The sequence below is a fragment of the Danio rerio genome, chromosome 6, assembly GCF_049306965.1.
Source record: "Danio rerio strain Tuebingen ecotype United States chromosome 6, GRCz12tu, whole genome shotgun sequence".
NCBI classification, from domain to species: Eukaryota; Metazoa; Chordata; class Actinopteri; order Cypriniformes; family Danionidae; genus Danio; species Danio rerio.
In genome coordinates, this window is record NC_133181.1 from 63,042,702 (window position 1) to 63,070,000 (window position 27,299).

At 39.9% G+C, this 27,299-nt stretch overlaps 4 protein-coding genes across 5 annotated transcripts in view; 2 read left to right on the top strand and 2 right to left on the bottom strand.

Moving 5' to 3' along the window:
* pmepa1 (prostate transmembrane protein, androgen induced 1) overlaps positions 1-15,970 on the top strand; it is a gene marked incomplete at its 3' end in the record, with an annotated part of 54,947 nt that extends 38,977 nt beyond the window's left edge. The window contains 3 exon segments of the mRNA NM_001002580.1: positions 3,353-3,371; positions 3,373-3,379; positions 15,959-15,970. Of these exon segments, the coding sequence (NP_001002580.1) occupies positions 3,353-3,371; positions 3,373-3,379 (26 nt within the window).
* pck1 (phosphoenolpyruvate carboxykinase 1 (soluble)) lies at positions 4,460-11,421 on the bottom strand. Its single transcript, NM_214751.1, is given in 9 exon segments — positions 4,460-5,546; positions 5,946-6,173; positions 6,774-6,998; positions 7,305-7,467; positions 7,887-8,074; positions 8,155-8,358; positions 8,871-9,055; positions 9,684-9,961; positions 11,370-11,421. Coding segments are annotated over 8 exon segments (1,893 nt in total). The 5' UTR covers positions 9,908-9,961; positions 11,370-11,421; the 3' UTR covers positions 4,460-5,070.
* ccndbp1 (cyclin D-type binding-protein 1) lies at positions 13,931-23,892 on the top strand. 2 transcript variants are annotated; one of them, XM_068221725.2, is made up of 12 exons: positions 13,931-13,955; positions 14,789-14,968; positions 18,139-18,198; positions 18,282-18,361; positions 18,454-18,535; positions 19,486-19,582; positions 19,974-20,047; positions 20,587-20,663; positions 20,885-21,153; positions 21,774-21,834; positions 22,069-22,115; positions 22,390-23,892. In XM_068221725.2, exons 2-12 carry the CDS (start codon positions 14,914-14,916, stop codon positions 22,496-22,498), a joined length of 1,011 nt encoding a protein of 336 aa, XP_068077826.2. In that variant the 5' UTR covers positions 13,931-13,955; positions 14,789-14,913; the 3' UTR covers positions 22,499-23,892.
* A 13-nt stretch (positions 23,893-23,905) lies between these two features.
* tgm8 (transglutaminase 8) overlaps positions 23,906-27,299 on the bottom strand; it is a 10,235-nt gene continuing 6,841 nt past the window's right edge. Inside the window, exons 12-13 of the mRNA XM_009302778.5 lie at positions 27,128-27,261; positions 23,906-25,833 (exon numbers count right to left, since the gene is read on the bottom strand). Coding sequence (XP_009301053.2) covers positions 25,683-25,833; positions 27,128-27,261 — 285 coding nt within the window. The 3' untranslated portion in view covers positions 23,906-25,682. The remainder of the gene's footprint in view (positions 25,834-27,127; positions 27,262-27,299) is intronic.

Here is a 27,299-nt window from a genome sequence, read left to right on the forward strand (position 1 = left end):
TAAAGCTGCGGTTCTCCAGAACTGTCCAGTTCAGACTGGTTGAGGGAATGGAGAGAGAGAGAGAAAGAGTGTGTGTGTGTGTGTGTGTGTGTGTGTGTGTGTGTGTGTGTGTGTGTGTGTGTGTGTGTGTGTGTGTGTGTGTGTGTGTGTGTGTGTGTGTGTGTGTGTGTGTGTGTGTGTGTGTCAGCATTGTGCAACTCTCTTCACCTGCTAACTATTACTAACACACTTCTGTGCTGACGTCACACAGAGCACACTGAACCCGTGCACCCGTGAGTTATGTAAGACGTGTGTGTGTGTGTGTGTGTGTGTTTCCATCGCTCCTGCACTGAACTCAGGCTTTTACTGGTGAAATCAAGGTTTTGTACTTCATGTTCTAGTATGCACAGGAAAATATCTAGACACACACTGCAGAAGAGCTGCTCTTACCTAGAGTTTTTGTCTTGTTTCTAGTCCAAATCTATAAACTTTTAAATCAGGAAGCATTTTCTAGACACGCAACAAATATTGTCTCTGTTTTTCAGGAATAGTGAGTCTAAATGAAGTCAGCTTTTCATTAAAACAAGCAGAATAATACATTTGTCAAAGGAAAAACAGGATTTATTGTCAGATTATTTAGCTTGTTTTAATGAAAAACGCTCTTCATTTTGGCTCAATATTTCAGAAAACAACACTAGATTTTTCAGAAATCTAAAAAGGATTTCTTAAGGGGGCGAATAATATTAAACTTAAAAACTTTTATTCCAGCCAAACTAATGAAATCAGACTTTCCCCAAAATAAAAAGAACATATAAAAGCAAATACTTCCTGAATGAGTTTGACTTCAGCTGTATTTGATGTACAGTATATATTTCAGTTTGTGGAAGCTGCTCTGGCCTCCTCATCTGCTGTCATGAATGTGTAAACGCTGCTAGTATTCCTGCAGAAGAGTGTGTGATGTGTGCTCCGTCAGCAGATCTCTCATCTCAACTCAACTCAAAAAATCAAGTTTGCTGTTTTTTTAAACCACTTATCTAAAACAACACAATTCTTGAGGTTTTTCTGGAAATAACTGAATTGTTTTATGTTTAATCTACTTGAATATGTAGAAAGGTCTACGTTAACTTTATTTCTTCATGTGCATGTTGTCGAGTGTGAACTGCTGCTCCTCATAAACTCTGCTGCGGTGTCGAAACACAGTTATGAGCAGATAACACTGCGCTTCTGCCAATGAGGATGAAGATCTGCTCCAATAAAGCACCCGCAGGAACAGTGTGTTCATTCAGAGATCTGTACTAGTGTCACACACACACACACATGTTGGGTTTCATGTTTTATGGGGTCTTATCATTGATGCTTCTACTGTACAGACTGTATATTCTCTAAACTCAGCCCTCACGGCAAACAATCTGCACTGTTACATCTTCATCATGCTTCATTCTGCCTGATTTAGGCGCATGTTTACTCGTGAGGACCAAAACATGTCCTTAAACGGTCAACATGTACTGGAATTACTATACTTGTGGGGACCGTAAACCCCACAACAAAGGAATACCAGGACAAGACACACACACTTGCACTCATACTGTTTTGCACACACAAACATATAATTTTACACTCACGCACACTTATTAATATAAATGAACAAACTGATGAATGTAATTTTCTAAATATTTGTCATGCATTAATTCAACAACTCATAATTATATCAGCGTTGAACTTGAACTTAAGATCAGCCGTTTTTGACCCAAGAATCAGCACGAATCTGTCCATTGTGGAAATATTTCCTGAATAAGTTAAAGTGAACAAGTGTAAACATGCCGAGCTGAGCAGCGGCTGATGATGATCTTAATCAAATGCCTGAGACCGAATCAATCAAGACTTATTGCTAATGAATATGCAAATCAGTTATTTAAACGATTACTGAATAATAATGATAAGCATGTGCTGCTATCTGTCCTCAATCTCTGCTCATGGCTGCGCTCCAAACCTCTGTCCTCTAGATAGTGTGCTCGTCATCTGCCGCTCTCACTGACGTCACCTGTGTGTGTGGCCCAGTTACCCAGCATGCTCTGCTCCTGATAACACTCTCTCAAGTTCTGCATGATCAGAGTCTTGCACAAGACTGACGAGCGTCATCAGCAGATTGAGATATTATGTACGTATATATATATATATATACACACACAATGCATACAGTTAAGAGCAGAATATTCACCCTCTTGTGCATTATTTATTCTTAATTAATTAATTAATTAATTTAATTAAAAACTAAAGCAGTTTTTAATTGTTTTAAACCCATGTTAAAGTCAATATTATTCGCCCCTTCAGCAATATTAGTGTTGGATTGTCTCCAGAACAAACAATGACTTGCCTAATTACCCTAACTTAGTGAAGTTTATTTATAAACTAATTTCAAGAGGATCACGTGCATATGATTGACCACAGCCGGTCCTGCATTATTCAATTCAGGATTAACCAATCAGACTATTCCTAATCCACTATAAATACCCTCAGCTCCATATCACAGCCATCTTCATCGTGAAGAATCCCCCCTTCCACCCCTACTCCTCCTGCTTTCCTAGATGGTGGCACGGTGGCCCAGTGGTTATCGCTGTTGCCCCACAGCAAGAACGTCACTGGTTTTAGTCCTTACCAATCCAGCTAACATTTCTGTGCGAAGTTCTCCTCGTGTTTACATGGGTTTCCCCCGGGTTACCCGGTTTCCTCCCACCATCCAGAAACATGCAGCTTAAGTTCATTGATTAATCCACATCAGCACTATAGTCATGCTGCTAGTCAGTAGTTCTCTCTTAAGAGCGATCACTATCTGTTCATCATCTACTACAGCAGGGGAGTTCTCCACATCTACCTGAGCTCAAACTCCCCTCTCATCCTGCAAACGGGTGGTAGCCCCAGGCTCGCGGATCTTATGAGCTCAGGGCTCTCTCCCGGGACAGCATGATGAACACACTTTATAATCAACCGTCCTCAAAAACCTAATGAACCTAGAGAAGCCTTTTAATGTGACATTAAGCTGGATACTAGCGTCTCAGAATATCTAGTCTAATATTGAAATGAGTTATTAAAAGTAAAAGTGTGTTAAAGAAGTCTGTTCATAAACAGCAAAATGTTTGAAAAGGAGTTGAAATGTCACAGAAGGGTGGATAATGCTGCCTTGAACTGTAAACAGTTTGACTAATAATTCTTTCATTCATTTTCTTTTCGGCTCAGTCCCTATATTAATCTGGGGTCGCCACAGTGGAATGAACCGCCAACTTATCTAGCATATGTTTTATGCAACGAATGCCCTTCCAGCTGCAACCCAGTACTGGGAAACACCCATACACACTTATTCACACACACACACACGCACACACACTCATACACTATGGCCAGTGTAGTTGATCAGTTCCCCTATAGCGCATGTGTTTGGACTGTGGGGGAAACCGGAGCACCCGGAGGAAACCCACACCAACACGGGGAGAACATGCAAACTCCACACAGAAACACCAACTGACCGAGACTCAAACCAGAGACCTTCTTACTGTGAGGTGATCGTGCTACCCACTGATTGATTGATTAATTGATTGATTGACTGATTGGTCTGTAAGTAAATAAATAAATAGGCATCTATTATCCATTTTTTCTCCATCATTTTGAACAGACAGCCACTGAAATATCATTCAATGTAATATTAGTGACTGTCAAAGATTTAGAGCAGGGGTGTCCAAACTCAGTCCTGGAGGGCCGGTGTCCTGCACAGTTTAACTCCAACTCTAATCAAACACACCTGCTTATAGACTTCTAGTGATCTTGAAGACACTGATTGGCATGTTCAGGTGTGTTTGACTAGTGTTGGAACAAAACTCTGCAGGGACACCGGCCCTCGAGGATCACGTTTGCCCATCCCTGTTCTAGTATACCTAGAGAGAGCTTGATTAGCTGATTCAGGTGTGTTTAATTGAGGTTGGAACTAAAATATGCAGGACACCCGCACTCCAGGACCGAGTGTGAACAGCCCTGATTTAAAGCAAGAATATCACTATCTGACCCCCAAAATATTGATTAATTGTCATGTGAAGTCTTTATTCTTCAAACTTCTAGCTTTTACACATTTGACTTGATGATTTTCATTATAGAATCACATTTAGTATGATCAGCTCTGAAAAATGCTTCATTTTGACCTGAGCATCTCCGTTTAACCCAATGACAATGAAACAACACTTCACTCATATTTTACTCTTTAACTTTCACTAAAGCTCTCTGAAAAACACTTGGACTTTGTGCTTTTTATGTATATAAAGTCAGTTTTGTATATTTTGTTGTGTATTATAGTATTATTCATTTAATTGATTTCATATATATATATATATATATATATATATATATATATATATATCTCCACATTTAGCAGAATAATGAATAAAGCTCACTTTCAGTAAATACTGAGATCAAGAACAACACAGACAGTGGGAGGTATATTTAAAAACTTTATTAATATCATGGAAGACTGACATAGAAATACATAGAAAAATAAATTACCACATTTAAAAATGAGAGGGTTGTTTAAATGTTTCCGCCATAACATCTCCAGCAGAAAATAAATGTGCGCATCAATAATTTATAAGGTTAAATAACAAAAAGTCCTTCCTGAAGACGCCAACGATCATCAGCATTTCTCTAAATATCTTCTTTTGTGTTCAGGGTTAAAACAAATAGTGACATATTTTTCATTTTAGAGAGCACCGTCCCTTTAGCTGTGCATAAATGCTGATTATTGTGTGTGTTCTGTCTCTTTAAATGAGTTTTCTCAGTAAACACACACACACACACACACACACACACACACACACACACACAAAAGAAAAAACACAAAATAAAAAGTAAACAAAAAGAGGGAAAGAAATTAAATACTGTGGAAGTGAACAATCTTCAGCATTTTTCAAAATATCTTCTTCTGTGTTCAACAGAAGGAAACTAAAGAACGGTTTTGAAGCACTTGAGAGCAAACGATGACATATTTTAATATTCGAGTGCACCGTCCCTTTAAGTGTGCGTAATGCAGATTAACGTGTGTGTTGCGTGTCTTCAGCCGTGTTTACTGCTCACGTGTGTGTGTGTGAGCCTGTGCTCCAGCAGCTCCAGCTGTCTCTGCATCTCCTGCGGCAGGTCTCGGTTCAGTTCACGGCTGAAATACTCTCTGATCTCCTGCAGCTCCTGCATCCAGAACTCCTGCGAGACCCTGAAGAGCTCCAGCGGCTCCACATCCGGGAGCCCGTGCAGGTTCAGGGCACCGTCTGCAGGCACCAGCCCCACCGCAGTGGTCCTCGCCTCGGCCCCTCCGCTCAGCCTGCCGAACATCCACTCCAGTACGCGGATGTTCTCCCCAAAGCCCGGCCACAGGAAGCGCCCCGAGGAGCTCCTGCCGAACCAGTTGACGTGGAAGATTTTGGGCAGCTTAGCGCCGGGCCGCTGCTCCATGCTCAGCCAGTGGGAGAGATACTGACCGAAGTTATAGCCGAAGAACGGACGCATGGCGAACGGGTCATGCATGATCACTTTACCTGAAGAACACACACACACACACACAGTAATCTTTAATAATGATGCAGTTACTAATTATTCAGGATAAATTGTGCTGCAAAACTGCCAGTTTTTGTCTTGTTTCTAGTCTAAATATCTAAAATAAAATCTTTAAATTAAGACCAGCAATAAAATATTGTTTTGTTTTAAGAAATAATGAGTCAATTTGATCTTAAAAAATAATCTGACAATGGTGGAAGAGAAATAATATGTCAAAAGGAAACACTAGATTATTCTGCTTAACAGATTGGCAGATTATTAAATATATATATATATATATATGAAGAGTTTTTGTCTTGTCTAAATATCTGAGAAATACTGTCTTGTTTCCTGAAATAATGAGTGTAAAGTGAGTGAGTCTTGTTGTGTACTGTGAATACCTTTGTGTTCAGCAGCCGCCGTGGCCTCTGACCTCATGGACGCCCCTACAAACACTCCGTGCGCCCAGTCGAAGGCCTCGTACACCAGCGGGACGCCCTGCGGACGCCGCCCGCCGAAGATGATGGCCTCGATGGGGACGCCTTCAGGAGACTCCCACTGCGGGTCGATGATGGGACACTGAGCGGCCGGCGTACAGAAGCGGGAGTTCGGGTGAGCACACGGTTCACCTGGAGGACACACACACACACACACGTCAGCACCACCAGCATTATCATAACACACTAGTCAACAAGCAGATCAAACAAACAGGGTTATTAATTCATAATTAATTTTAGGAAATAATAATAATGTCGCCGGTTGCATTGCTGTCGCCGGTTCATGGTCTACTTTTGATCCACAAATGTTGACTACTACATGTTCTGACATCTGCTTCAGTGTTCGACAGAATAAGAAACTCAGCAAGGTTTATAACCACTAGAGGGAGAGTAGAGAGTGAGTAAATGCTCATATTTTGTGTGAACTGACCCTTTAAGAACATTTTAAAGTGTCACTTAATTTATCTTAAAGAGACAGGTCACTCAACAATGAACATTCCCTCATCCTTTACCAAGTTTCTTTCTTCTATTTGACACAGAAGAAGATATTTTGAAGAAATCTCTAAACCTGTATTCATGGACTCTATTTGCTTTTCCTACATTGGGTTTTCAGCATTCTTCCAAATATCTTCCTTTATGTTCAGCAGAGGAATGAAACTCCTGAGGGATTACGACCTCTTGAGGAAGAGTGAACAGTTAAAGATGAAGCTGATCATTACAGATGTCACTCACCGTCCTCTGGTGTCCAGGGCTGGTTCTTCCAGGACGTCAGCGTCACTCCTTCAGGCAGATCCTCATCCATGCCCTCCCAGAACACCCCTCCGTCACTGCTCTCCGCCACGTTGGTGAAGAGTGTGTTGCAGCTGATGGTGCTCATGGCGTTGGGGTTGGTTTTGCTGGAGGTTCCCGGAGCCACACCGAAGAAGCCGTTCTCTGGGTTGATGGCTCTCAGATTCCCTGAGGAAACATGAAGAAAGAACCATCAAACAAACTCTCAGTCCTGGAGATCCACAGTTTGAGCTCAGGATATTTTTATTGGCCCAAAAACAGCGTTTGATATGTACAGATCTAAAAGACTTTCATTTACTAGAAGAGCTGTAGAATGAAGATTGAGTTATGATAAGCAGAACGTGAGCTCTCGCTGGGTTTTTCTGCAGTAATCCAGAATGCTGTGTGTGTGTGTGTGTGTGTGTGTGTGTGTGTGTGTGTGTGTGTGTGTGTGTGTGTGTGTGTGTGTGTGTGTGTGTGTGTTTGTCTCTGTACCTTCTTTGTCGAACTTCATCCATGCGATGTCGTCTCCCACACACTCCACCTTCCAGCCCGGCAGCGACGGCTTCAGCATGGCCAGGTTGGTCTTCCCGCAGGCGCTGGGGAACGCCGCTGCGAAATACTTCTTCTGTCCCGCCGGGTTGGTGATGCCCAGAATCTGCAGGGGAAATTCAGCACACTTTAACTCAAGTTCATTTGTGTAGAGCTGTTAACATTAATTACTGCTTCATACAATCATCTGAGCTACAAAACTCCATACGCTGAGCATCACCTGAGATCAATATCATACTTGATTCTGATTGGTCCACCACAACATCTGAAGGTTCGTTATTCTCTGATAACCCCATATTAAAATAATAACACTGTAATACTGTACAAACTGCAAATCACATGTGTGTGTGCATATGTGTGTGTGTGTGTACATGCATGTGTGTGTTAACGCTCCATCTGTCAGTGTTTAGTGAGGTCTGCCCAGTCAGAATGACTCTGCAGTTGTGTGTGTGTTTTCTCCACTGAGCAGCATGTGTTCTGCTTCTGCATGTGTGTGTGTGTGTGTGTGTGTGTTCGTCCACTCACCAGCATGTGTTCTGCCAGCCAGCCCTCCTCTTTAGCGATGCGTGATGCGATGCGCAGAGCGAAGCACTTCTTCCCCAGCAGTGAGTTTCCTCCGTATCCGCTGCCGAACGACACGATCTTCCTCTGATCCGGGATGTGGGCCACCAGCGTCAGCTCCGGGTTACAGGGCCAGTTGTTGACCAGCGGCTCTAAAACACACACACAGAGGTCAGTACATGCTAGTTCACAAATTTAACACACACAGACACACACACTCTCCAGTACGTACTCCTGAGTGGCAGCGGGCAGCCGACTGAGTGCAGACACCGGACGAACTCTCCGTTTCCCAGCGCGCTCAGCACAGTTTTCCCCATCCGCGTCATGATCCGCATGCTGGCCACCACATACGGCGAGTCCGTCAGCTCCACCCCGATCTTGGAGAGCGGAGAGCCCACCGGCCCCATGCTGAAGGGGATCACGTACATCACACGCCCTACACACACACACACACACACATTTTAAAAATCTATGTACTTTTTAGTGTAGGGTAGCTTCTAATTAATTCTGAACTTTTTGATTTGAACTTGGATTCTACATGTGTGTAAATAGCACAAGATCATCCTGCTGACATCAAATAGAGGTCAGCGCTAAAGTAATCTAAAGGTAATCCAAAAGTACTCCGATTACATTCCCATAAACATGTCATCTAACAGACTGTACCAGTCCATACACACTTAGTCCTGTCATTAGTACAGTTCATAATTAATCCACACAGCTCAGCTCAACCATCACACACACACACACACACATGTTGGTATTGGTGGTTTATGAGGACTCTATAGGCGTAATGTATGTTATACTGTAACAGCAGCTTATTATTACCAATTCAGTTTTGTAATACCTAGATGATCATATCTGTCACACACACACACTTCATATCGCTTCACTTCAATATCAGGTTACACACACACACCCTAATATCAGCTGTCACACACTCGAGTGTACCTTTCATGCAGCCAGGGAAGCGCAGGTTCATGGCTTTGTCCCACTCCTCAGGACACATCCAGCGGCCCAGCTGACTGACTCCTCCTCCAGTCGGTGTGGGAACCGTGTCCCGCTGCTCCGCCGTCACGATCACCGTTTTACTCTCCACACGGGCCACATCACGTGGGTCAGTGCGCGCCAACCAGCTACAGGAACACCAGCGGTTACACACACACACTTACTAACTCTCTATCTATAGTGATGTCTGACGCAATCACATCCAAGGTAAAATTGCATCAATCAAACTGATTCTACAGTTGCTATGGTAACACAACAACAATAGTAATTGATCTGTTGTGGTGATTCTACAGTTGCTATGGTAACACAACCACTACAGTAATTGATCTGTTGTGGTGATTCTACAGTTGCTATGGTAACACAACCACTACAGTAATTGATCTGTTGTGGTAATTCTGCAGTTGCTATGGTAACACAACCACTACAGTAATTAATCTGTTGTGGTGATTCTACAGTTGCTATGGTAACACAACCACTACAGTAATTGATCTGTTGTGGTGATTCTGCAGTTGCTATGGTAACACAACCACCACAATAATTGATCTGTTGTGGGGATTCTGCAGTTGCTATGGTAACACAACAACTACAGTAATTGATCTGTTGTGGGGATTCTGCAGTTGCTATGGTAACACAACCACTACAGTAATTGATCTGTTGTGGTGATTCTACAGTTGCTATGGTAACACAGCTGTTGTATAATGAAGTACTGCACTGCGCATGCTAGTTCTTGTATAATGACTGACGTGTGCGTCGTACCAGTTGCTGTACTTGCGCAGCCTCTTGATGGCGCCCTGCTCCTCCAGCAGGCTGAGGATGGTGCTGTTCTCCTGCTCGGAGCCGTCACAGATGTGCAGAGCGTCCGGCTGGCACAGACTCACACTGCTGTCGATGAACTCCCGCACGCTGGCGCTCAGAGACGCCAGATCGCCCTGCAGGACCCGCGGGCATGACCGGTCCTGAGACTGCAGCTGAGGAGGCATGATGAGCGGAGGGATGGAGAGATGCTGACCAAGAGAGAGAGAGAGAGAGAGAGCCTGCAGACACACAACACAATAGAAGGATTCACTTGTGTGCAGTAATACAGGGGTGAGCCTGAGTGAGCACACCTCGCTTATAGACATGAGTCAATCATTCATTCATTTTCGACTTAGTCCATTTATTAATCAGAGGTCAGCATATTTGTTATATATATTTATATATACTATAAATGTGTGTGTGTTATTTATATTTATTACGTACAGCTGAAGTCAGAATTTTTTGTGCTCATGTGATTTTTGTTTTCTTTTTCCAATATTTCCCAAATGATGTTGAACAGATTCAGGAACTGTTCTCAGTATTTCCTCTAATATTTATATATATATATATTATATATATATATATATATATTCAGGAGAAAGTCTTATTTGTTTTATTTAAGCTAGAATAAAAGCAGGATTTAATTGTTTTAAACCCATTTTAAGCTCAACATTATTAGCAATTAAGCAATATTAATTCTGGATTGTCTACAGAACAAACGGTCACACTTTATAATAAGGTTTCATTAGTTAATGTTGTTAAATGCATGTATTAACATGAAGAAAGCATGAACAATACTTGTAGAGCATTTATTACTCACCGTTCAACATTTACTACACTGTAAAAAAATATATGATCAATTAGTCCTGACAGCAAGTGTTTTTAGCTCATCATAACGTATTAAACTAAGTTATTTAGGTTATAACTTAATTTTATAAGTTACACAGGCTGTTTTAAGTCAGTTTAACATAATATAAGTTCGTGGACTCATGGGGTTAATCTGATTCAGCTTAACAACTGAAGTGAAGCAGGGTTTTTACAGTGTAATGCATTATTAAGGTACTACTTCATGGATGTCACATTAGTTAATGCACTGTGAGTTAACTTAAACTAATGAACAGCTGCATTTCCATTAATAACTAGCGTTAACTAACATGAACAAATACTGTACTAGATGTATTGTTCATGTTAGAAAATACATTAACTAATACAGCTTTATTGTTAAGAGTTACCAAATAATCCACGGTTATTCAATGACTACCCTAATTACCCTAGTGAAGCCTTTAATTTTCACTGTTAACTGAATATTAGTGTCTTAAACAATATCTAGTCTGATATTATTTACTGTCATCATGGTGAAGAGAAAATGAATCGGTTATTAGAAGATAGTTTGTAAAACTTTCATGCTCATAAATGTGTATAAGTTCATAAGTGTGTAAAATCTGTTCTCGGATAAACAGAGTTTGAGGAAGAATATAAAAGAATTTAGATTAAACAGGAGCGAATAAATCTGCCTTCAACACTATATATAACTTCAGACACTTGAACACAAAAATGCACACACATGCAAATACATGCATAGAGTCATATTAATATTCATAAGCACTAAAATATTATTCATAAGCACAGAAAAATGTAATAGCTCACCTTGAGTGAAGGTTTAGCAGCTCTTCATCAGTCTGTGGTGATGATGATGATGATGATGTTCATCTGTGTTCTGCTCACTGTGTGCCAGTCAGACCTTATATACACCCACACACACACACACACACACACACACACATGAATGATTAACCCGCGGAACACGCGTCGTATGTTCAGTTAATCATTAAAACATTGGACTGTAGTTTTGGGGAAACACTCGATTGGACCCGAGTCTGACCACGTGACCTTTGACCTGCCGCTCCATCGTGATGCAACGCTAAACTTGCAGCATCACCGCGTGACGTCATGCCCCGCCGCGCGCTCTGATTGGCCGCTTGCTGGAGGCTCGCCAGCAGTACAGAGCACACGGTGAACAGGTCAAGCTGAATCATTCATTCATTCACACATTAAAACTATACTCTTCATTCATTGAATAAATCTCACACTGCACTCAATCTATCAGAGAAGTTAATGAGGTGTATTTATTAAATATACTTATATATCATTTTGAACTTTCATTTCATTTGAATGCGTTAATTTCACTTTGAACATTTTACAGTTAATACATTAAATTAAAAAATAATCATTAGTGAGAAAATCAAACATGCTAAAATATACTTTGAGCTTAAAAACATGAATTAAAGTGTCTGTTAAATACATAGATGGCATTTAAGTTATGCTGTCTGAATTTCTTAGAATCTAATTTTTAAATGATTATGAACATAAGATGAGAATGAACATATTTGTTTGCTTTTTTTTTGCAGTCCTTAAGCGATCGCAAACATTACTTTAGAATGTTTTTTGAAAAACAGTGTAAAGCCATATCAATGTCCAACTGAAACATTGGAGAGAAAACAGCCCATAACTGTTTTATCCGCATGCAGTAATGTTTTATTGTGTACTAACATGTTGAGAACATTATTAAAGACAAGATTACTTGAACAACAGAATTAATTAAAACTTCTTTAAAACTATAAAGTTTTAGATGCGAGAGTAATATGAAAAAGTTGACATTAATGGAAGTGTAATTTACAAAGACATCTAAAGTTACAAAATTAAAGTTGTAATGTTTCATCTGCATATCAGCTTTGCGTTTTTCATAAATAAATATGTATAAAGGAACAAAACTGATAAATGATTTTAATTTACTATAAATTTAATGACAAATAACCATGTTCATTCATTTTTTTCTTTTTCGCTTAGTCCCTTTATTAATCTGGGGTCGCCACAGTGGAATGAACCGCCAACTTATTCAGAATATGTTTTACGCAGCATATGGCCTTCCAGCTGCAACCCATCGCTGGGAAACACCCATACACACTCATTCCCACTTGAACAGACAATTTAACTTACCCAATTGCCCTATAGCACATGTGTTTACACTGCGGAGGAAACCGGAGGAAACCCACGCCAACACAGGGAGAACATGCAAACTCCATACAGAAACACCAACTGACCCAGCCGGGACTCGAACCAGCGACTTTCTTGCTGTGAGAAGATCGTGCTACCCACTGCGTCACCGTGACGCCCCCAATAACAATGTTTATGTTATAAATTTGGAAGAACTATGATGAGAAGAGGGCGGCACGGTGGCTCAGTGATTAGCACTGTCATGTCACAGCAAGAAGGTCGCTGATTCGAGTCTCAGCTGGGTCAGTTGGTGTTTCTGTGTGGAGTTTGCATGTCCTCCTTGTGTTGGCGTGGGTTTTCTCTGGGTGCTCCGGTTTCCCCCACAGTCCAAACACATGCGCTATAGCGGAACTGATCAACTACACTGGCCGTAGTGTATGTGTAGTGAGTGTGTGTGTGTGTGTATTGGTGTTTGCCAGTACTGGGTTCCAGCTGGAAGGGCATTCGCTGCATAAAACATATGCTGGAATAGTTGGCGGTTCATTTCACTGTGGCGACCCCTGATAAATAAAAGCAGAAGGAAAATGAATGAATGACAAATGACAATATTTGTATAATAAATCTGGAAGATTGTAATGAGTTTACAGAATAAAACAAATTACATTTCACTCAATTCACACATTTATAGATCATAAATTGTCAAGTCTATTCATTGTTTCCGGATACTATTTACATGGAGCATCATGAATGTGTGTGTGTGACCTGTCATAAGTTCAAAACAAACACAAAAACACACAGATGTAGAGCAGGACAGAAGAGTACGTGACAGCTTATCTGAAGACCTCTACTTGTTTTGGTTAAAGAGCCTCTACTGCAAAGCCTTAAGTCACAAAGAGTGCAAAACACAGAAAAGATAAGAAGCGGATGGCTTTAACACCGGCTTTTCTCAAAAACATCTGATAAGCTGAGATAAACCGAGTCAATAACAGCTGAGGGTTAAACAACACCTCTGTCTGTGGCTCAGCACTCATTCACTGCTTTACCAGTGAAACTCTCACCTCTGCATCTTACACAACATCACTGTCGGGACGCTCTGAAAGAACATACAGTATGGACACACAGATAACGGTTATGACTCTAATAAAAGTTAAAGGTTTGATCAATAGCTATAGTGCATAAATGAGTTAAGCCTTCACAGATCTGTCTGTTACAGTAATATTCTCTTCAGAATGCTCTACGGTAAGATATCTGTGCAGACACAGACAAAACTGATCAACTGAAGATCACAGAATAAAACATTACACTTACAAATTAATGTTGAGGAAAAGTATTCAATAAAACTTGAATAAACAGAAAAAAACAGGAGAAACATAAAAAATATCAAACTGAATTTGCGATAACTGGATTTAATTTAATTGTGTTCTTAATTTATTAAATATGACTGTTTTATAAAACTGTTTTGTCTAAATCCACCGAATATTATTGTCTATAGTCACTGAGAAATTAATACAAATATTAATTAAACAAAATGCTGAGCACGTGAGTGGCTTGGTGGTTCAGTGGTTAGCACTGTGGCTTCACTGCGAGAAGGTGGCTGGTTGTAGTCCCGGCTCATTCCAAGGCTTATTTGGCAGCTCATTCCACTGTGGCGAACAGTGGACAGGACTTGAAGCAGAGTCTTACAGTGAAACCACAGTGCTAACCACTGAACCACCGTGCCACCAGCACTGCATATGTATATAGTAAAGATCTAATGTGAATGATCAACCAGAGAAATGTTCTTCAGACTGTAAAAATGAATAGACATGTGAAATATACATATACCTAGTTAATATTCCATGCATTATCAAATGTATAAAACACTTTCCTTTTGCCTGGGTCAAAACACTACTATTTACTAATAATTGCTTTAGTATTTCTTCATGTTTGATGCTTGTCTGTGATATACTTGTGCCATTATGTGCTCCATGGTCATTTGTGGTTAAATAAATCATTGGTTATGAAGCACAGTTTATCTCTATGCATATGAATCTGCTGATCATGAGTTGCTGTTGGTGGTGTTTTTCTTGCAGTGCTGATTGCTGTATTACATGATCTGCCACAGATAGTGAAGATAAGCTGATAACACACTTCACTGATATCCTTCTGAGATCTTTGTCAAGTCAGAGCTGGAAGACTCAGTGAATCATCTGAATGAATGAGTGATTCAGTCGACAGAGGAGTCAGATTCACACATTCACACAATCACAGAGGTCATGTTTTTGCTTCAGCAAGATAAACCTTTTATTTTATATATATATATATAAAATTATTGAAATTAATCAAATTATTTCTAAACAGAATAATGATTGCATGTGTGTTTAGAGACATTCTGTCTTAAATATGAACTTAAAGACTCCCACTATAGCTATTTGTGACTGCCTCGCCTCCTGAATCTTCAATTATCATCAAATAATGAAGTCTAAAAAATGTTTGTGCATGTGTTTATTCTATTAATACTTGCATGAAACATCTATTGTAGTTCTGGTCAACTCTTTTATGTTGGATATAAAAAGGCAGAACAATCTGTAAAGTGCTGATAAAAACAGAACGTTTTGCAAGTGATGTCACATCCTGTGGCGTGAAACTGTTGAAGGCACTGAGGCATGTTGTTATTCTTCCCTCATTTATTTGTGCTTAATGTTGAGGAAACACCAATCATAGTGCGCTATCTGTGAATTGATAAACTAAATTGGCTGGTGTGTATGAGTGTGTGTATGAATGACTGTGTATGAGTGTCACTGGGTTGCAGCTGGAAGGGCATCCGCTGTGTAAAACATGCTGGAATAGTTGGCGGTTCATTCCACTGTGGTGACCCCTGATAAATAAAGAGACTAAGCTGAAGGAAAATTAATGAATGAATGAATCTGAAGGAAATGCACATGTCAACTCTGTTACATCAACTCCTGTTTAAAAAGTTTAACAATACTTAAACCACAGCTAGTGATACACTCTCAGAAATAAAGGTACTCCAGCTGTCACAGGGCTGGTACCTTTTCGAAAGGTACAAATTTGTACCTACAAGGTCCATATTAATACCTCAAGGGTACATATCAGTACCTAAAAAGTACAAAAGTGTTCCTCTTAAAATTTTAGGAACTAACATGTACCCTTGAGGCATTAATATAGACCTTTTAGGTACAAATGTGTACCTTTTGAAAAGGTACCAGCCCTGTGACAGATTACGTACCTTTATTTCTGAGTGTTCAATCAAAAGCTTACTATCACATATTTTCAGCTTTTGCATTGTTTTACTTAAATAATGGATTCAGTTTACTGTAAATCATGCATTTGTTTTATATAAGTCCAGTTTAAGCTGAATTAATGAAAAATGCTTGAAATGTTCCTGTAATTCTGGAAGAGTTCTGAGCTCAGCATGAGGGAGAGCGGACGTGTTTTCGTGAGACATTAATCTCTGAACACGCTCAGACTATTGAGCATGTGGTGCAATTCATATGCAAGCATCTCTGCAGGAAAAAAAAACTGTTTCTGTATCTTGTTTACCAGCGATTATGATCTGAAATCATTAACTGGACATATGGAAATATGAGCAGTACACAGAAAATAATGCATGAGAAGAACCACAGCTCTCCCTGCATGACAGAAAATACTGCAGTGATTTACAGTGAATATTGTCGTGTTCTTCAATCATACTATAGTAAAGCACTTGGATGTGTTTTAGTGATTTGCTCTGGTAACACATCAACTATAGTAATATAAACAAATGACCCAATACTGTATTTTTCATGGTCATGTATATAGACCTCATGTTAACCACAAATCAGCCATGATGTGCATGGAATTTGTGGCAAAACTGTGGATAAAGTAATTCTAATCAGGTTAATACACCTGTAACGTTACTATAATAAATATATAGTCAACATGATATATGTAAATATGTATAGTCAACAGGCCACTAAACTCGTTCTCTGGTGTCGAGCGCCACCTGCCGCCCAAAATCATCCACACAGAGAAGACTAGATTCAGTTTATTTATTTAATCATCTTTTATTTATAAGTATTTTTATGATTAAACCCATACATTAGGATATATTAAGACACAAAAACTCCACAAACACCGTGTGGAGGCAGCTCGATGCCCTAAAATGTGTGTAACTTAAGCTTTAGTGTTGAGTCGCAGCAGCTGAACACAGAAGTTCTAGTAGATTAAAGCTGTTTCAGTCCAGTGTTCAGAGTTGAAGTTCTGCTTAGTTCAGTTCAGTGTGGTTAAATCTACACTGCTGAGAGTCCAAACAAACACTGAAGAGCAAATCCATCCACAGCTCCACAGGTCCCGAACCAGACAAGCCAGTGGCGACAGCGGAGGAACAAACTTCACCAATTGACCAAACTACACCAGTAATACAGAAGTAAACAATTATATTGGTTTAACACTTCAAAATGTATATAATTACAAACAAACATTCAAAAAGTATCAACCAAGCTGACTGTGCAGCGACGGATTCATTCCGGTCACACTCAGACAATATTAGTTCCGCTTGACTTTCGTTCCGCGGCTCCACGAAACTGAAGCAAAGCGCGTCATGAGCGGCGAAAACTCGCGTTCAGAAGCGCTGCTTCCGCTGAGAAACCTCTGGAACTCGGTGAAGTGCAGCAGGGATCGAGTGAGAGGTATGGTGGTCCTGTATTCCGTGTTTCATTGTGTATTTGAGCAGTGTTTGTGGGAATGCTAACGGCTAAACTTCCAAAACACTCACGAAAACACTTTAACCGGTGATAGTTAGCTGCTCAGAGCGCTAGTCATGATGTTTACTCTAGTTGAACAGATATAGTTAGCTGGTCAGAGTGTTACGCTAGTTTAACAGATATAGTTAGCTGGTCAGAGTGCTAGTCATGATGTTTACTCTAGTTGAACAGATATAGTTAGCTGGTCAGAGTGTTACGCTAGTTTAACAGATATAGTTAGCTGGTCAGAGTGCTAGTCATGATGTTTACTCTAGTTTAACAGATATAGTTAGCTGGTCAGAGTGTTACGCTAGTTTAACAGATATAGTTAGCTGGTCAGAGTGTTAGTCATGGTGTTTACTCTAGTTTAACAGATATAGTTAGCTGGTCAGAGTGTTACTCTAGTTTAACAGATATAGTTAGCTGCTCAGAGCGCTAGTCATGATGTTAACTTTAGTTTAACAGATATAGTTAGCTGGTGAGAACACTAGTCATGGTGTTTACTCTAGTTTAACAGATATAGTTAGCTGGTCAGAGTGTTAGTCATGGTGTTTACTCTAGTTTAACAGATATAGTTAGCTGGTCAGAGTGCTAGTCATGATGTTTACTCTAGTTTAACAGATATAGTTAATAGTAATTTGAATGAGATGTTGTCAGTGATGTGCTGAAGCCCACAGTGTTTCTGATTGTGTTTGCAGATGGAGAGTCCAACGACAGCAGCGGCACCTTCAGCTTGGCCAACTTCTGGGAGATTCTGAGTTCGTTCAGTGTTTGATTCTGAATCTGAATCATGTTCTTCTGAATCGCTGAATGACTCACTCCAGCTCTTCTCTTTCCGCAGATGAAGCTGTAAAAGCAGTGTCTCAAGAAGCGACTAAACTCAGCCTGATGTTCTCCAAGCCGCCACTGCCGTCAGACGAGGTGTGATTAACCCCCTTCTGAACATCACTATAACTATCCTGTCATTTGTCCATCAGTAATGCTGCTGCTGCTGTTGTGTTTCTTCGCTTTAGGATTGTGCAAAAATGGGGGATTGTGTGCAGAAGAGTGTGTTGACCTTGTGCACCGTTTACTTCTGGCTGCCAAAGAGTCAAGGTAACAGATATACACATACACACACACACACACACACACACACACACACACACACACACACACACACATGCTCAAGCTGTAAAAATGTATGAAATAAAAACACTATCGTAAATATTTAGTGCGTAATTAAGTAATTCTAAAAACGTAAAAGAAAACTGAGCGTAATCATAATTTTACAAGGATACTGAAGTCCAAAATCAAAAGCAGTGCAGTGTTCTGTGGTGTCTGTGTTCAGTATGAAGCTCTTCTGGAGCTGCTCAGCTGCATTTGCTCATTTGTGGATTACACAAACCGTCTCATGACCTCTGACCTGATTATTGAGAAACTCATTAGACTGTGTATGTGTGTGTGTGTGTGTGTCTGTGTGTGTGCGTGTTTGTGTGTGTGTGCGTGTGCATGTGTGTTTCTGTTTCTGTGTGTCTGACGTGTGATTTTGTGCAAATGTGTGTGTTTTTTTGTTTGTGTTTTCTGTGTTTGTGTGTGTGTGTGTCTTTTTGCATGTGTGTAATGTATGTTTGTGTCTTTTTTTCTGCATATTTGTGCATGTTTCTGTGTATGCGTGCCTGTACATGATGTATGTGTGTTTTTGTGCATATTTGTGTATACACGTGTCTGTACATGATTGTGTGTTTGTGCATGCATGTTTGTGTTTTTGTGTTTGTGCATGTGTGTGTGTATATATACACGTTTTTGTGTTTGTTTGGTTGTGTGTATTTCCGTGTGTATCTGTGCCATTTTGCATGTGTGTGTATTTGTTTATGTGTGTTTGTGTGTTTTTTTTGGTGCATGTTTGTAAATGTTTCTTTGTGTGTGCGTGCTTCTGTTTATGATTGTGTGTGTGTGTATGTTTGTGGATATTTGTGTATGCACGTGTCTGTACATGATTGTGTGTGTGTGTGTGTGTGTGTATATATGTTTTCGTGTGTGTGTTTGCGCGCACGTGTGTCCAGGAGTCACACTGAGGAGGTCTGTCAGGGACGCCACCGCTGAGGTTCTGGAGGGTCTGGTTCAGCTGCTGGATGTCATTCTGTCCTCACCTGGACAAAGGTAGAACTCGTCCTCTGAGGCCCTCGCTAGCTGTGTTTCCATCCACCTGTTTTTATGCACATTTTGGATTATTTCAGAAAAAAACACTTAATGGAAATCCAAGATGTGCATACATTTTGAAAATGTGCATAAAGTGAGTAGGGTAAACCTTGTGTCCAGTGAGAGAAACTGCAGATAAGCTGTGCTGTGATCAGCTGTAGTGAGTGTGCATGTGCGCCAGCGCTTCATCAGTGTCTGCTCTTCAGTGCTGTATCAGGATGATCAGATGATGATGGGATATAGTGATGATATGATGATCAGTCTGTGTTTATATACTGTTTAAACAACCTGTGTGTGTTTATAATCTGTCTGTGTTCATTTACTGTGTTTACATTCTCCTGTGTTCCCCCAGTGTCTCGCAGGAGCAGCTCACCTCCACCGGGAGTGTTTGGGCCGCATGTGACCATTTTGACCAGATACCCAAAGGTATCTAGAAACAACTTGTGCTGGAGTCCTTCAGTTCCGTCCATCATTATTTCTATAGCGCTTCTTACAGTGCAGATGAAGACTAGAGAATAAAAATGCATACAATATTTCAGATTGTCCGGCAGAGATGACTAGTGTTGCTAGTAAATTAAAGCTGCTTCTAAATCTGTAAGGTTGTGCATCCACATTCAAATGAGGGGTGTTTTAGTGCATGTAAAGCAGTCTCTGTGTGGCTCATTGAGACATCAGTGTTGTTTTGTAATAAAGCTCCTGCAACAGCAGTCTTGGGTTTGATGCCAGAGGAATGCTGGAACTGCTGAGCTGTGGGAATGCAGTCAGTTCTGCCAAACGATCATTTTTGTAAAATAATTAGCTCATCTCTGCAGGTGATGTGCACACATTGAGCTTTAAACACTGCAGACATTATACAGAGATGTGTCTAAATTAATATGTAGTTAACAAATGTGCACTACTTAAACACACCTTACATAATGTGAATAATAAGATGTGTGTGTGTATGTATATTGTGTTTCTGTCAGATAACCGCAGTGCTGTTCTGGCCGTCTTGAGCTCGTGTGTGGGTTTGGTGAAGGACGCTCTGGAGGAGATGCAGCAGGTTTATTTCTATATGTTGTGTGTGTGTATACAGGGATTATGTGTGTACGTGTTTGTTTATGTGTGTGTGTTATTACAGTGATCTTGTGTCTGTGTATGCAGTGATGTTGTCTGTTTATGCAGTGTGTGTATGTGATGGTGTGTGTGTGTCTGATTTTATTTAGTGATGGTGTTAGTGTGTGTGCATGCTATGTGTGTTACTCTACTGTTCCTCTTCTTCAGGCTCTGGCTGAGTCACAGGACCCATTTGGAGACGTCCTGGATGATGATGATGATGATGATGATGATGAAGGTGGTCGTGGGAATCAGGACAGGTATTGGTCAGCGTCAGACCGGCAGCTGATTGGTCAGTGTGAGGGTCTGCTGAAGGCGTCTGCAGCCAGTCTGCGCAAACTCTCGTCTGCGGTCAGACACAACGCTCAGCTGGAGACGGAGCAGGAGATCGCTCAGCTGGACGACCTGGCGGACGCTGCAGCACATGTCAGTCCCTGGTGAGAGCACTAGACCAGCAGCACTCAGATTTACAACACACACACACACACATTAATATATATGTATATTAGTTATATACACAGCATGAACACCGGCTGTGAGTGGAATGGATCAGGTTAGTGTAATAATAGATTATTAATGAATAAACTCACTCGAATGATGGAGAAGCAGAAGAAATGAGAAGCTTTAATTATTTTAAATCACCTAAATGAGGTACATTGACATTTATAATTAATATTGACTACTTTTAAACATTAAGGAAACAGATACAGCGCTATAGAGGAATGCTTTATTGTCTGTGGTCTTTGTGTGTGTGCGTGAACGAGTGTGTATGTGTGTTTCCCAGTACTGGGTTGCAGCTGGAAAGGCATCCGCTGTGTAAAACATATGCGTTATAAGTTGGTGGTTTATTCTGCTGTGGCAAACCCGGATTAATAAAGGGACTAAGCTGAAAGGAAAATAGATGAATGGATGAATAAACATGTGTACACACAACATGTGTACACACAAAATGTACACACAGATGCGCACACACATGCATACCCATACACTCACAAACACACTCGCACTAACCCTAACACACACACACTCACATGCTCCTCTTTATGTGTGTGTTCAGTGTTGATGACCTGGCCCTCAGCCTTTACCCGCCTGTGGACCGAGCTGCCGTGGAGCAGAACGTGAGTGTGAGCACATGATGACATGTTAACTCCATCACACACACACACACTCCACAAAAGATCTACCTAAACCAGCTTTTGTGTGTGTGTGTGTGTGTGTGTGTGTGTGTGTGTGTGTGTGTGTGTGTGTGTGTGTGTGTGTGTGTGTGTGTGTGTGTGTGTGTGTGTGTGTGTGTGTGTGTGTGTGTGTGTGTGTGTGTGTGTGTGTGTGTGTGTGTGTTTTCTCCACTGCAGGTGTGCAGACTGGCAGCTGTGCTGAAAAAACTGCTGGACATCACCAGGTGAGATACACTTCAGTCCCACACACACACACACACACACACACACACACACACACTCATGTTTGTATTCCAAAATGCACAAACAAAACAGGTGGATGTAAACACAGCTGCTGACTTATAGACAATAATAGTATGATATTAGAATAATACTATGGAGGTCAGTGGTGAGCAGATTAGTATATCCTCTTTAATCTTCAAATTTAAACAACACTCCAAAAGTCATGTGTTCCCCTCGTCCTCATGTGCTGGTCCATCTCTGCCTGCTCTCCTTCAGGTCCTCTCATGTCTGTGCGGAGGCCGATGTGTCCTGGGTGGAGTTTCTGAGTGGAGCTGTTGAACACAACCTGGAGAAGGTCAGATCACTGCTGAGGAGCGACTCGTAGCGCACGGAGAGACGGTGTGTGTGTGTGTGTGTGTGTGTGTGTGTACAGGTTTAGCTACTCTTGTGAGGACTTGATTGTTTTCATGTATATAGTGAAATATTAAAAGGATCCATTATTGAGGATATTTTACTGCTTGTAAAAATCTCAGCAGATGTTCATCAGTGTGTGCTGGTGTGTCTGTGAGGGTTGGGTTAGGGGTAGAGTTATGGTTGAGCCATAGACATCATTAACCTGAGAGAAAAACAACGGAAGTCTAATCTAATGTCCTCACTAAGATGAAACAAACCTGTCGGTGTATGTGTGTGTGGTACTTATTTTTATATCCTGCTGGGGACTTAAACCTGAATGCACACAGATTCTTGGGGACTTGTATCACAGGGAGGATCAATATTGAGGTCTTCATGGGTAAACAAGCTCATAAATCGGTCAGAATGAAGGATTGTAAAGATGTAAACGTGCAGAGTGTTTGCGTTGAGGGTTAAGTTTTGAGAATAAACAGTCCGCACAGTAGAAACATCACTACAGGTATGGAGAGTCCCCACTTGGATATCGGAACAAGTGTGTGTGTGCGTGCATGCATGTGTGCGTGAAGCATCCAGATCTTTTACTGCAGAGGAGAATCAACAACAGCACAAACAAACTGAGCTTGATCTGCAGCCGTGGAGGAGTCTGAGCCTCAGAAATATTGACATGTGTTTTGATGCTTTTATTCACAATATCTTCTGTTTATCTTCTGCTCATTCTGTAATGCTCGTCATATTACAGATATTAATATTACATATGACTTGCTTCATTAACAGAACAAAACAGACTTTTAATTCAAATGTTTATTTATTCTGATTAAACGCATAATGCTAATGCTCCAATGAGTGCTTAAAATCCTTGAGAGTTGGAGAATTAAAAATAAAGATTGAACACACAAAAACATGAAAACATTGCAAAACCCTAGAGTTGTTCTGAAAATAAAGACACACATAAAATCCTGAAAAGTGCTTGAATTAATTTTGTGCAAGAAGTTTTGGTGGAAAAAAAAGATCCCACATTATTTACTATTTATTATACAGTTCATCTCCAGGTGAACATTCTGTTGTTTCTACTATGAAAGTCAATGATGAGTTTGTTTTGTGCTCAACAGAAAATCTCTGATACTTTGTGAATGAAATCAATATACAAACTGCAAAGCCCTAGAAGTTTTCTGCAAATAAAGACACAAAGATAAAGATCATTAATAGTGCTTGAATCAATTTTGTGCAAGAAGTTTTGATTTGATTGTTTGTTTGTTAAAGGCACAGTTCACCCCAAAGTGAACATTCTGTCATAGTATTTCTGTTCCTAATCTGAAGATTGTTTTGTGTTCAGCAGAAAAAAAATAAATGAATGAAAGTGTAAAACCACTGGACTCTGATAGTCATTAGTCATTATTTTATTTATTGTAAACCCATAAAGCAAGAAAAAGCATATTTATATATCTCAAGCTCTTTTCAATGAAATCAATGCAAAGAAAATACAAATATACAATATATGACGTGCAGAATATTCATCAGTTAATGCAGAACAGAAATCAGACAAAAAATGTCAAATCTTACAGCAAAAAAAAGAGATGGATATTTATATGTTTTATATATATTTATTGTATGTATTTTAACCCCCTTTAAATGTTTTTCTTTTTAAAGTGTTTTCGAAATGATGTTGAACAGATTCAGGAAATGTTCACAGTGTGTCTGATAATATCTGTTCTTCTGGAGAAAGTCTTATTTGTTTTATTTCGGCTAAAATAAAAGCAGGTTTTCATTTTTTAAACCCTATTTTAAGGTCAATATTATTAGCCCTTCTATATTTTTTTTCGATAGTCTACAGAACAAACCATCATTATACAAAAACTTGCCTAATTACCTTTACTTTACCCTAATTACCCTAGTGAAGCCTTTAAATGTCACTTTAAGCTGTATAGAAGTGTGTTAAAGAATATCTAGACTAATATTATTTACTGTCATCATGAAAAAGATAAAATAAATCAGTTATTAGAGATGAGTTATTAACACTGTTATGATTAGAAATGTGTTAAAGAAATCTGCTCTCTGTTAAACAGAATCTGGGGAAAAAAATAAACAGGGGGGCGAATAATTCTGACTTCATCTGTATGTATATGTAATCTTATTTTTGAGCAATGTTGCCAGGCAATTATGCAGATTGATGTAGTTTGGCTGCTTTTCTATTAAGAATGGATAATCTATATTGTATCTGTAACCCACTGTTGTAATCAGTTAGCCAGTGTCTCGCTGGGTGTCCATTTATGCATCATTTGTTCCCTGCAATGCTGCTTGAAAAGTTGCCCTGTGGATTATCATAGACTTAGGACATAGACTATGTAATCAGTGTTGGGGAAACGCATTACAAGAAGTTAAGTAATAATATTATGTTTCTAAGTAACGAGTATAGAAATGCATTACTTTAATAAATGTATACTATTTGAGTTACTTTTTAGTTTAATTAGTTAGCTTTTAAATAATCAGTAGCTGAATTACCAAGAGTGTTGAATCCGGCACTGATGAGGGAATGCAGGAACAGACAGAACATGATTACTTCAGCTTACATTTCTGCAATGCTGGAAGTTTTCTCATTATTCTGAACAGATGAAGAACAGGAAAAGGGGATTATAATAGTCTCAATCACACTGATTTACTGCACTAATGAGACTAACAGCAGCAAACACACTGCTGTAAACGGTCATTATTGTATTGCACAAACAGATTGTATATACGGCATGCAGAGCTCTGGAAGTGCTCAGAAGATAACGTTATCCTACATTAGTGTTATTGATGTGTGTTTTTAAAGGTAAGTGAAGGTTCTACAGTGTGTTGTGCATTGCAGAGCTCCTCTATTTAAGAAAAAATAATGAGTTGTGAAAGAAATCAAGCCTCATGAGGGCAGAAAATAAACTCAAAAGTGTTGTAATGCATTACGTGCCATAAAAAGTGACTAAGTAACAGCTTTTTGTGGAGTAAGTCAATATTGTAGTGCATTACTCTCTGATGTAACTTTCCCCAACACTGCTGATCTTGTTCTCTGAGTCTAGAATCTGAGATGTTTGGATTATAACCGTGTATAATCTGCAGAGATGTGAGCCGGTCTGTGCCGGTGTTTATGTGCTGAGGGTCAGGAGCACGCTGACCTCCTGCTGACCTCACGCTGATCTCACATCGACATCCACACTGGCCTGAACGTCCTTGAAGGTGGCGCTGTTGAAGGTGGCCATCAGCTTCTTGAGTCCCAGTCTGTAGGGTGTGAAGCTGACCTGCAGTCTGATCCTCTGTCCTGGGCCGAGCTGCACCGTACTGCACACACCAGTGGACCACAATCACTAACTCAACACTTGACTGAAAGTGCAGGTAACCCTAATGAAATATTACTCCAGTAGACGAGTTTAAAGTCTCCCCATTCAATATCACTACAGTCAAGGTAGTGAAGGTGCTTAGTGATCAGTGTATTCTTGGCAAGAATCACCAAAAACATGCCATAGTGTAATAAGCACATCATTCATTCACTGTGACAACATGTGCAAGCTCACTCAGATCAGATGGATCCTTTCAATAAGCGCTGCACCATATTGAAAAATCAGAGATTGCAATATTTTAATTTTCTTACAATTTTATCAAATGTATATTGATTTATAGTGTTATAAAAAGAGTTTATAGTCAGCCTTAACTTGGGTTCAATTCTCGCTATAGACATTAATAGTAGTCTAGGTATTGGGTTAGGGATGTAGATTAAGATCATGCAGAAAATGTGGATTATAAGTACTAATAAGCAGCCAGTTTCTCAGTAACATGCATGCTAATAAGCAACTAGTTAATATTGAAAATTGGTGTTCTCAAATGTCTTCATTTAGATAGATCTGGATGAGTCTGTAGAGGAGTTTATCATGCATTAAATGCAATAAACAAACTACAAACACTGATGAATGCAATAAAACAGATAAAAGTGAGATAAGAAGTGCATGCTTTATGGTTTTGTATATTTAAATGTTAAAAATACAGTGTAAAGTCAACTCAGCATTACTCATATGTGCGCTGTGACTGTTGCAGATGCACTTATTGTGATATCCACGCTGAAACCAGATAATGTGCAGGCCTAATCTGAATAAGAGAAGGGTTTACTGAAGACTCACTCTGAATAAATCATTTAAATTCAATTTGTGAACCAGTTTAACATGTAAACACACACAATTCAGCTTGTTCATAAATTAAACAGCGCTATCTTGTCTTGGATTTTCCCCTTCAAAAGAGCTTTTTATTCCGCTTCATTTAGGAAATGCAGTAGTTTAGGTCACAATTGAGGCCATTACCTGCTTATTATTAAGATCTGTTCATTAGTAGAAGTGAAGTATGATCATATTTTGCATCTCTAATCCTCCTCAACCTACTACTATTAATAAAGAGCTGATTAGTAGTTCATTAGGCTGGTAGTGTTAGTTATTGGTTTGTTAATGCTGTGAGTTTTGAGCTAAACTGAAGTGTTTCTGGGTATTTTTTTGTAATATAGTAGGGGTTTCCTAAAATAATAATACTTGACACTGATACTTCATATATGTACTTAAGAACAGTAGTGATGTAAAAATAGTTGTCTCACCTGGACTTCTCTGTGCTTTTGAGCAGACCACTGCCGCTCAGACTGATGGAGCAGTTCTGCAGCGTTGAGGAGAGAGGATTCTCAAACTGTACAGTAGCTGTCATCTCACTGTCCAGCAGAGGAGAACCGCTCACCTGACACACACACACACACACACACGCGCACACACACA

Excerpts from the sequence above, each read along its gene's own strand:
- ccndbp1 (XM_068221725.2), top strand. The coding sequence starts at position 14,914 with ATGAGTGATTCAGTCGACAGAGGAGTCAGATTCACACATTCACACAAT. Across the intron at positions 14,969-18,138 it reads ACATTCACACAATCACAGAG|ATGGAGAGTCCAACGACAGC; the intron begins GTCATGTTTTTG and ends TTGTGTTTGCAG. Across the intron at positions 21,154-21,773 it reads GCAGCACATGTCAGTCCCTG|TGTTGATGACCTGGCCCTCA; the intron begins GTGAGAGCACTA and ends GTGTGTGTTCAG.